The sequence below is a fragment of the Mastacembelus armatus genome, chromosome 5, assembly GCF_900324485.2.
Source record: "Mastacembelus armatus chromosome 5, fMasArm1.2, whole genome shotgun sequence".
Taxonomy (NCBI): domain Eukaryota; kingdom Metazoa; phylum Chordata; class Actinopteri; order Synbranchiformes; family Mastacembelidae; genus Mastacembelus; species Mastacembelus armatus.
The window spans coordinates 27,295,743-27,307,129 of NC_046637.1; the positions used below are offsets into that span (position 1 = coordinate 27,295,743).

The window sequence follows — 11,387 nt, forward strand, 5'->3', positions numbered from 1 at the left end:
CATCTCGCATACTGTATTTGTATTTATTGTATATATGTATTTGTTAGTTGATCATCCTGTGCTATTATAAGACACAATACTAGTGTTACAATTTCCCCTGAGACATCAACAGTGTAGGTTTATAATGCAGAAGAGACAAAAGGCTGCCTGAATATTGACCTTGATCTAGTGCTGGGAACCATATTTCTGCCAGATGCAATCATTTCTGTGTTCCAGCTGACAAGGCCTACTGTACCAGAGAGCGTGTGCTGAGAGCTGCAGCCTAGAGAGTAGTAGAAGATGGAGAGACATTAACCTATGAAGAGTCTTACCCACACAAGGTCGTCCAGGAACATCCATCCATCCATCATCTATACCCCCATAGTCCTAACCACAGGGATCTGCTGGAGCCTATCCCAGCTCTCTCTGGGTGAAAGGCAGGGGTCCACCCTGGACAGGTCCCCAGTCCATCACAGGGCCACATAGAGACAAACAACCTCACACACTCACACTCACTCCTATGGGCAATTTAGAGTCACCAATCAACCTGACATACATGTTTTTGGACTGTGGGAGGAAACCAGAGTACCTGGAGAAAACCCACACAAGCACAGGGAGGACATGCAGACTCCACACAGAAAGGCCCCTGATGGGTTTCAGACCAGGAACCTTCTTGATGTGAGGCAACAGGGCTGACCACTGACTCACCGTGCTGCCCATCCAGGAACAAATACTTTCTACTATCTGCCCTGGCAGGTACATGTATTTTAATTAATCTACAAAATCTAATCTACTTTCACCGCCTTATCTTTAGAAGTATTCATTAGTACAGTTACTTCGCAGAGGTTGACTGTGACTGAAAATAAAGTCATTAGTGCAGAGCTGCGGAGGGCCTGAGGGTGGCGCTGTGGGTGCTGCAGAGCTGCGGAGGGCCTGAGGGTGGCGCTGTGGGTGCTGCAGAGCTGCGGAGGGCCTGAGGGTGGCGCTGTGGGTGCTGTAGAGCTGCAGTGCCGCCGCTAGATGGCGGTAAAAACCAGCGACAGGAACAGACGAAGAAGTCAGGCTCAGGGCAGGAAGGTGAAGGTGTCGAGAAGAGACACTGAAACATGGATAAAAAGAAGAAACCTTTCGATGTGACCGCTTCATCGGTGAGTTTTGTAGACAAGAAGCTATACGAACATTTTAGCGGCAGTCTGTGTGGCTCTGAAGATTAATTAGAAATGATAAGAGCTAACGTTAGCTGCTAACTCGCTGCTAAGCTGAACTAGTAAACACACACAATAACTAACATGTTATTCTGTTTCTTACAGTTAGTGGACCTTAAAGCTGAACTGTACAGGAAACAAGAACAGTTCAAGCAGGAGAAACTTGTCCAGGAAAGTGCTGGTGTTGGACTGAAATCAAAAGCCAAAGTCAAGGTGCGGTATCTGAGACTTTGGGCCTGGTTGTGTTTTATTACAGGCAGCAGCTCCTCACCGTGATGCCTTTATGTTCCTGTGTAGAAACCGAATCTGTGGAGCAAACAAAACGCTGGCGTTTCAGCGAGAGCTGAGAAAGATGCAGAGCAGCTGGACCAGGAGCAGACCAGCCTGGATACTGCAAGGTGAGCTAAGCTGCTTTCTCTTTGCTGTCATAACATCTCTCCTCTCTCCTCTCTGTTCCTCTCCTCTCCTCTCTCCCCGTTTCCTCTCCGCTCCTCCCCTCTCTTTTCCTCTCTTTTCCTCTCTCCTCTCCTCTCCTCTCCTCTCCTCTCCTACCTCCCCTCTCCTACCTCCCCTCTCCTCTTCTCTTTTCTCTCCTCTCCTCTCCTCTCCCCTCCTGTCCTGTCCTCCCCTCTCCTCTTCCATTCCTTTTATTTTATTGATATAGGGTCAAATCACCCGTATACCAATAAAATGAATTAAAATACATCAAACTCAAATTGAATAACATACAGCTGACCTGAACATCTGACTCCTCGCTTTTCTTTTCATAACAGACGTAAGTTGGAGGAAAAGGCCAAACTCTATGAACAAATGGTAAAAGGAGACTTTCCAGGTTGGTAGAGTGGGAATTGTATTCACATTAGAAGCATTAAATTATTTGTGCAGTATAAAAGGCATTAACTTTGTTTTAACCTGATCCCTTAATGTGTCAGATGAAGAGACTGAGGGATTGTTCCTGGTCGACTTCACGCAGAAGATCATTGACAAAAAGAGAGAAATACAGATGGAAGCAGAGAAAGATGATGAGGATGGAGACGATCTGTCAACTATACCTGCTCCTCAAAACCCAGATGAGGAATGGTAACATCTGATCATTTCTTTTAGTACAGATGTAAAATATAAAAATATATACATTACACATTTCTAATAACAGCAGAAGTAATTAAACAATTGTTAGTAAAGTGTTAACCTGCTGTGTTGGTTCACCTTAGGGTGGATTATGTGGATGCTTTGGGCCGATCTCGAAGATGCATGAAGAAGGACCTGCCAGACTTTAAGAAAATGGACCAAGACCTTAAAGGAGAAGGGTAATTACTTCAATCATACAAAGTCTTTTAAGAGGCAGAGTTTGGTTTCTTAAGACATGTGGTTGGATTTTGGTTCTGCTAAGACCTGCACTTGTTCTGTATATGATGTAATTCTTGTAGAAAAGCGTCATCTGGGAAGACTTTACTCTCAGAGGACATGCGTCGAGAGCTGCAGAGGCAGGAGTGGGAGAGGGAGGAAGAGGAGGCTATGAAGAGGCCTGTCGGACCGATCCACTACGAGGATATCAGGGGACAAGGTTACAGTCAAAGCATTCGCAACATTTTTTCTGCCCACTTTTGACCCTAAAGCGAGCGGTCTGTTTTAATTATTTTATTCTTCGTTGGTCTCAGAGGCTCGAGAGCTTGGTGTGGGCTACTTTGCGTTCTCTCAGGATGCAGAGCAGCGCATAAAGCAGAGAGAAACTCTGGACATGCTCAGAGACCAGGTATGAAAACACAAAAAGTCATTTTAACACAATAAAACACCTCATAGCTTTCCAGCTTCAGCACTTCTGCTAGTGTAGTTGTTAATTTTTATTAAGGATTCTGATTCTGCACAGCTGCTGCTTTCAGTTTTGCTCAAATCTTTTGTTTGTGTTTTACATCTGTGCTGTTCTTCAGACAACAGGTCAGCGCACCAAGAGGGAACGACTGAAGGAGAAGCGGCAGGCTATCCTCCAGGCCCGACTGGCCAAGGTGAGGCAGAGGAAGACGAAGAAGGCCAAGTTGGACGGCACTGAAGAAGAGGAGAAAGAGGAGGAGAACGAAGGTTAGAACCCGCACTATTTGTTAGTTTGGGGTAAAACCAGCATTTGGTTTGTGTAGCAAGTCACTGCTGCTTTTTAACGATCTGATGAGTGATTATGAGACATTGCTGTGAATTGTTTCTCCCAGAAGAGGAAAGGGAAGATGAATTAATCGGATCCCCACCCCCACCAGAGGACTGTCCGGCGGTCAGCACAGTGAGGCGGGTGGAAGTGGAGATCCAGGAGAGGAGGGACACTAAACCAGGAGTTCCTCATGTCAGAGAATGGGACAGAGGCAAAGGTACGCCTTATTATTTAATGGTGTTCAAATTTATCTTCCTGTGTCACGAGTGTGATGAAGTTATGTTGGAATTAGAGGAGGAAAAAACAAGTGTGTTTGCAATGGATCTGTATAGTATACATCGTTTGACCAAAAGCCTGCTTGTTGATGCTTGTGTTGGATCTGAAAGCACCATCTGAAAATGTGATCTTTATTTTGAATTTCAGAGTTCATGTTTAGTGAGTGGAAAACTCGGCGCCGTGAAGAGCGAGATTCAGAATTTGCACCTCCCTCTGCATATTTTAATGAAGAGAAGAGACAAAGACCAGGGAAGAATAAAACTCAGGATAATAAATCCAAAATGTCCTTCCAGTGGACAAAGGACCCAACAGAAATTTATGAGAGAAAAGAGGAACCACAAGCTCAGGCTAAAATTTCTCGTCCAACTCCTCCTCAGCAAAATCCTCCACCTCCCTCACAGCCTCCACCCTCAGACCCCCCTACTGTGTCAGCACCACTGTTTAATCCCCAGCATCCCCCTCCTCCATTTTATCCCCCATTTCCACCTCCACATCCTTCTCAGTTTGCAGGTCCATATCACCTGCCTCCTCACTTTCCCCCACTGTACTTTAACCAGTATCCACCCCAGTTCCCCCCCCAGTATCCACCTCAGAACCAGTCACAACCTCAGCAGCCCCCCCAGCCTGCAGACCACAGCCAGGCCCAGCAGTGCCCTCAGGGCTCTCAGAGTCTGGATGACATGCTGTCCTTCTACAGGAACTCTACCTAACCCCTAACCCCTAACCTGTAGTCGGTTTGTATTGTGAGTGTAAATACAAGTTTCTTTTCACAGAAACAACAAAACACAAAGTCTCAGCTCTTTGGAGTTTAACCTTTAATAAATATCAGGAATCTCATCTTATGTTCTGACTTTTTTTTGTCATTGTGAATTTTCAGCTCTTACATTAAAGCTTTATATACAGTATGAAGCCTCTGCTTCGTAACACGTTGGCTTGATGTCAAGAGGACAAATAAAGGAATTATCTGTTGACATTGAGTTGCAGTATAAAAATGCCCACCAGATGGTAGTGCACCCCTTCATACTGAGGATCTGTAGGTGCCTGTTTCCTTGTGCACTGAATTAATTGGATTAAAGCTGCAACTAACAATTATTTTCGTTACTGATTAGTCTTCTGATTGTTTTCTGTATTTTTCTTTTTTTGTCTAAATGGTCAGAAAATGTTCAGAGTCCAGAATTTACTGCTGATGAAACTTTTTAAATTTAGGCCTTTAGTCACGTAAAAGGCTCCCTGGTGCCTTAATGGACCCATCGTGAAATTCATCATCATCATCATCATCTGTCTCCTGATACAAACTCAGCATGAGGAGGAACTTCCAGTCCGTTCATATGGTGAGTTTCAAACAGTAATCATTTCATTTTCCAGCTCTGAAGAAGACAAGGAGCTTTGAATGCAAATGGAAGCATCTGAAATCCTTCTCATGTGCTCGTCAGTGGCACCCTGTGATATTTCCACCTTTAAGTAATGTTGGCGAGTTCATGCTATAGAGGCATAGATGTCTTCAGCTATGTGACCCTAACCTGTTTCCAGGATATTGTATTATCACGTTGAATGAGAGAATCATTTAAAAGACTGCTGTGAATCTGGAGAGGGAATTTATAACAGTAGAGGGTGATTTAATATTCTCTCCAACTCTTGGGCTGTCATCCATAACCTCACTGAACATCACGGGAGCGAGGCTGTTACGTTACAATGGGCAATATTTCTACCGTCAGACTACTTTGGCTTACAGATAAGACACAGACCCAGGCAATTGTCTGACTCTGACCTCCCGCACCACAGCACAGACCTGAAACACATCAGGGAACATGAGGGGAACTATTCAGGGGAGTTGATAGTTGCCACTGGTTTGATTAATAAGAGCTGGAACTGCAACTTGACCACAGATCAAAGACCAGATCACCCCATTACCCTTTTAATCTGATGCTTGGCTTGATTTCTGCCTCACTTGTTTCCACTGTCAGCCAGGAGAGTAGTTGGTTTGGCACTTTGTGCGTTTTGTGTGTCTCCTGTATGAAGAGGTGGTTCTCTTCCTGGTGTTGTGGATTGTTGACCCTGCTGTGACCTTAAACACAGTTTTTTTTTTTTTTTTTCCCTCTTTGTTCCTGCAGCCTCAAGTTAGACCAGTGCAAGCAGAATAGGAAACACACACAGCCCTAAGTGTGTGTGTGTGTTTGTCTACTCATTTATACACAATGTGGATTTAAGTGTGCGTGTAAAATGAGGTGTGTTTCTGTGCAGCGTTGAAGCCATTTTGCTCGAGGTGAGCTGATGTTGATACAGCAACAGGCCCTCACAGACTGATAGTGTACAGGGGGTTTAAAGACTCTTACATGCATAATGCAACAGAGGTCACGGTACTCAGAGCAGTAAAGAAACCGCCTGTTTAATGAAGTTCACACCAGAATCATTCAGCGCTAATAAGATCACACAAAGGCAAACACATTTTGTGCGTCACGCTAAACAGACTAATCTATATTGATGAACATGGTAAACATTATCCTACCTGCTAAACATCAGCATGTTGTTGTAGAAGCATTGCCCCATAGTTGTAATTGTAGACTCTTAGTCTAAAACAAATGTGTACTCACACACACACACACACACACACACACACACACACACTTAAGGCTGCTGTCATACGCAAGGACCCACTGACACACAACCAACATAGCAAGAAGACAATTTTACTGAATTAAGATGATGAGCATGGTAAACAATATACCTGCTGATCATCAGTTAGCCTTTTCATTGTGAGCATGTTAGTATCATGACTTTAAGATCATCTCAGGGCTGTGCAGAGCTGCAGCATGGCTGAACCTAGAACATGTAAAATGACTCTTCTTGGATGGATAGAGCAAACAGTAACTGGCCCTGTACTAATTGTCCAATCAGTGCTGCTAAATAAAAACTAGAACCAACCTCTGGTTGGTCTCTTGCGTAATAACCAACACAGGGCTGAGAAAAAGGTGCACATTCTCAGGTTGAGTTGACCTGCTGACTCACCACATTGATGAGTCAAATCACTTATTAGGAACAGTAAGGTGTGTCTCATTGACAGGTCTGCCTTCCCCTCGGGAGCCAGCTGCACTGAAAAATGATCTCTGCTCTTAGTTGTGTCAGTTTAATCCTGCTGTGGCTGAGGAAAATGGCAACCTGCTGTTTTCATAATAGAAAATAAATGACCTTCAGCGAGCGGAAGCTGCAGAGCTAATGCTAGTGGGACGTTTTTTGTTTGTTTTTTTTTAAGTGTAGTTTTCTCTAATGTTTTGTGAACAGCATTAGCTCATTGGACCAGTTGTCAGCTACATGCAGTTCAACTCTATACCTTAGGTGTTAGTTAAACTTTGATACCCCTATAAAGCTAATGGAGCCTTTATGATGTGGTTTATGAGTTGAGGATGGTGTTTGACACTTGTTCCTCAGTGATCCCATCTCATGTTCTCTAGACCTGAACAAGCAATCAATGTTGTCTTTATGGCACTGCAGGTCCCTGATCCAGAGAGGGTGGGAGGGGCAGGTTTGGTCCCTTAATGCGGTTACACTGGAATAAGAGGCAACTGGGACATGGCCAGGACAACAAGGTGCAATGTTTATGTTCTACTATCAAGACACAACTTGAAGTGGTAAGTCAATACACTGGAGATTTGTGTTTTTAGTGCAGAGCAAACACACTAAAAACTGTAATCTGTACAAACACTAAAGTGTAGGAAGGGCACTTCATTGTTTCGGATGGGGTTATGTACCTCATGTCACTTTGCTTGTACTGTATCATCACAGGTCTTTCTCAGATCTGCACAGTTTACTGCTGACGTAAGTCCAGCGAGGCCCAGATGTGGGACAAGCTCAGACAACACTCTGGTCTGTAGGTTTATGATGCAGAGTTTCAATGACGCAACTGGGGACTGAGCTCACAAACTGGGAACAGGAATCAAACTCATAAATTGTCAATCCCAGGACAGAAGCTGCAACAAAGTTCACTGAGCTGGATGAATCTTTGACATTGAAAGGTTTACTCAACAAAAGAGCAGTGCAATTTCTGACTGCAGCTAAAGAGACAAAAATAGTCTAAAGAGACAGGATTTTAAGCTTTTATGATCAGTTTAGGATTCTTCTTTAAATTGCCGACATTAACATAAAAATAAGTGGAGGGTATAAGGGAAATACTGCTGGCTTCATTAAAGATAATAGGTCATTAAGACGCGAACAGTAAATTCAAGCACATTGAGCCAACAAATTTAGAAAACTACCACGGGATAATGAGACATTCATAAAAAATGAGCTAATAATACAGTCTTGAAGGGAGGCTGCAGTTTTCAGGTGAAGATCACACATTCTTAAGTTTAAAAAAACATTTATGAGCCCAGATAACAAATACTATATTGCAGAAAACAGATCCAGGGTTCTTAAAATTGTGGTCTAATGTTTATGTGCACAAGATATAACTGAGGTAGTGCAAATAAACAGGCTCTAGTGTGCATATAGTCAGACTCAGTGAGGATTTGTTTGAGATAAAAGGGTTGAAGATGATTTCACAATTACATTTTAAACATAAAAAAACAAGAAACTTATTATAAATCAACACTGACAGAAAAAAAAAAAGTATCTTAGTGGTTTTCTGTGAGTAGTAAAGTAACTTTGAGTTTTTCAGTGGAGCCATAAAAACAATAGGGGGCCGTTTTGTGAGGTTCAGCAAGACCAAAAGAGAGACAAGTGGAAAATCTAACATTCATTAACGTTTATTACATTTCATTTCTGACACGTAAGCAAGTTTATCCATCTAAATTAATTTCACCTTCTGTACTGCACCACCTGAGATGTACACCTGGTTGGTTTCATTTTCGATCAACAGGATGCTGTGGGATGGGAAGTTGTTCTTCTGTGTGCTTATCTCAGCTGTGCAGCGCTGCAGGAGTTTAACTTGTTTTCTGTTGTCCAAGTCCTCATAGAAATGCCACATGATATAAACTACTTGAAAAGTAGGACACTAATCAGAAACATGGTCAAACCTGCGATCAGAGCAGGTAGCTTCCCTTTGTCTACTACTGTTATTGTTTCTACAGCCGTTATAAATATGGAGCTATAATTTGTTAGAAATTAGAAACACAAGTTGTCAAGTTGTCATAAGTTCATTCGTCATAATTTGAAGGCCAAATCAACATATAACAGAGAGAGAAGGATCCTGAAAGACCGAGACAAGAAAAAGTCTGACTTATTTGACCACATGCTCCCAAGTCAGAGCGATGTCCATGGGGCAGACAGTTAAAGAACATTACCGCCTCAGCATCCCACACTGCTCAGCTAGAGTGCTGCGTTAACGGTCCATCGGTGAAAAGTGTATCGCCACTACCAAACTGTGCTGTGCTTCAGATGGAGAGCCAGGTCCCTCTGTCAGCATCACCCCACAGTGAGCTGTAATGAGTCGGTGCGTGCGAAATGAAAGCAAATGCTGCCACAGCTATTGAGTCTCTCTTGCCACCAGGCCATAACGCTGCTCCTGCTGCGTTGTGTCAAACAGCCACATGTAAAACAGACTGGTGCCAGTGAGCTGATGGCAGTCCTGCTGCAGTGTCTCCCCAGCAGCAGATGGATCAGAGAAAGAGGGACAAAGACCCCGTGGAGTCTCTAATGACAGCGTTTGGCTGCAGTTCAGCTCACAGCACGGGGTGGCTGAATTAATGTTCTAACTGCTACCTTTGCCTTCAGTTTACTTCATATTGTTATAATTGAGAGTGCACGTCACCCACTGCAACACCTCAGGTTTGATGACGTGATGTTATTGAAAGACTCAGAAACATGTTTTCTGATACCCCTTTTTTTTTTTCATTTCACAAAAGAACTCAGCATTATTGAATATGAAAGGACAGGGCTGCCTATGTACTATAGTTACTGTCAAAATAAACCATTTCCACTACAGGTCTTGTCTGTACAGCGTAGTTAAAGCCTGATACATTTCTTATTCCTCTGCCACAGACCTCAGTTGTTGTCCAGAACTGTTAAAAAACCAGTCACACCACTGACAGGCAGCAGTTGGGGTGAGTGGATAGAGCAGAGAGAAAAGAACAGCAACAATAAACAGCAAATAGACACTGCAGGTTGGTGGGACCAGTAACTGCACATCAGCGATAAACAGCTCCAGGACCAGGGACACCTGCAGAAGGTACAGAGAGAACAGGGAGAGAGAGAGAGAGCACAAACTAGGGGAGAGAGAGAGCACAAGGTTAGTAACATTCAATGGTGGAATATACATGTGAGGTGGGAGGAGAGGGGAGGGGAAGGGGAGGGGAAGGGAAGGGGGGGGGGGGGTTAGTTTAGGGGAGCTCAGTGCACCGATGGTCCTCGGGCAGTCTAGGCCTATAGCAGCATAACTAACTAAGGGATGGTTCAGGGTTGCCTGAAGCCAGCCCTAACTATATGCTTTGTCAAAGAGGAAGGTTTTCAGTCTAGCCTTATAAGTACAGAGAGTGTCTGCCTCCTGAACCCAGGCTGAGAGCTGGTTCCACAGGAGAGGAGCTTGATAGCTAAAGGCTCTGCCTCCCATTCTGCTTTTGGAACCTCTGGGAACCACAAGTAGACCTGCACTCTGAGAGCGAAGTGGTCTATTGGGATATGAAGGGGGTATGAAGGAGCTTGATCATGAAGGGATTTGTATGTGAGAAGAAGGATTTTAAACTCTAATCTGTAGGCCCTGCTTATACGCTGTAGACGTGTGTCTGACGTTCCTTAGCAGACGATCTGTTCCACAACAAACAGGCTTGTGCTGACTCCACTGTTTAAATTGCTGCTACCTGTAAGAAGTCAGCGAGTGTGTGTGAGCTGGTGAGGGAGGCATGTTAAATGTCTTGTCGTGTGTACCGTGAGCCGGGAGGGCAGTTTGTTTCCTGAGCAGTTTGTGCCCCCACCCCCCCAGCCCCTCTCTCTTGTGCTGGATAAAGATATTAGCTGGGCACTGTTGACACTGCACGCACACTCGTAATGGCCTCATAAATTCTGCTCGTGTGAAAGGGAAAAGGGGAGTGAAAAGGAAAGAAAGGGGCCGTGGTCTCATTGGCAGTCCACTCTCACTCTGTGCCTGATCTAAACCACACAGCGTGCTCTCTACCTGCAGTTAACAGATGCAGCAAATAGCCCTGAAAGCAGCATCTGACATTTGTTTTCACACTTTGCTTCATTGTTCTGGGGCTGAAAAATAAATGAAACACCGCCTGCGTCATTGCCAACTAAGACGTTTCTCATCCGGCCTGGACAGTGTGTTAGTCCACATCACCTCTCACTGCAGAACGTTCTCCATGTTTTGGAGTTTGCCCACTTGTCTCGCCTCAGGACTGAGGAACCGTCAGGGAGACCTGGGTGTTCCCAACATCAAAATTACCCTCATTCTCTTCCCCCACAGGTCCTTCTCAAAAACACAACCCTCCAGATGCAGTTCCTCCACTTGACTTTTAGTGTGAAAGGCCTCTTCCGTTTTTTGTTCCAGCTACTGAATTTTTTATTTATTACCATCTCCACCTTCCGTGCAGGCCGTTGTGCTGTCAGGGGGATTTGTTGTCTGAGCTTTGTGGGTTTCATAAATATCACCTGCTCCTGTTGCAGCTTTTTGATAAGCTCTACAGGGCTTTCACCTCGCGCTCTCACTAGACTTGAGTCTGGCAGCACGTGTCTCTAGGTCCTCTTCGGTTCTCCACGGACTAGCATATAGCAAAACAAATGAACATAAAACACTAAAAACTTCACACACATAGTTTTCTTCTGTGTTTGTGGAACACGTTGTTTGCTAAGGAACGTCATAC

At 44.2% G+C, this 11,387-nt stretch overlaps 1 protein-coding gene across 1 annotated transcript; it reads left to right on the forward strand.

Moving 5' to 3' along the window:
- The first annotated feature begins 1,009 nt into the window (after positions 1-1,009).
- Positions 1,010-4,439, forward strand: ccdc174 (coiled-coil domain containing 174). Its single transcript, XM_026307216.2, has 11 exons — positions 1,010-1,127; positions 1,290-1,397; positions 1,482-1,582; positions 1,958-2,016; positions 2,117-2,264; positions 2,396-2,491; positions 2,612-2,748; positions 2,843-2,937; positions 3,113-3,260; positions 3,386-3,538; positions 3,745-4,439. The coding sequence occupies exons 1-11, from the start codon at positions 1,086-1,088 to the stop codon at positions 4,305-4,307; spliced, it is 1,650 nt and encodes a 549-aa protein (XP_026163001.1). The 5' UTR covers positions 1,010-1,085; the 3' UTR covers positions 4,308-4,439.
- The last annotated feature ends 6,948 nt before the right edge of the window (positions 4,440-11,387 follow it).

Excerpts from the sequence above, each read along its gene's own strand:
- ccdc174 (XM_026307216.2), top strand. The coding sequence starts at position 1,086 with ATGGATAAAAAGAAGAAACCTTTCGATGTGACCGCTTCATCG. Across the intron at positions 1,583-1,957 it reads ACCAGCCTGGATACTGCAAG|ACGTAAGTTGGAGGAAAAGG; the intron begins GTGAGCTAAGCT and ends TTTTCATAACAG. Across the intron at positions 2,749-2,842 it reads CGAGGATATCAGGGGACAAG|AGGCTCGAGAGCTTGGTGTG; the intron begins GTTACAGTCAAA and ends CGTTGGTCTCAG.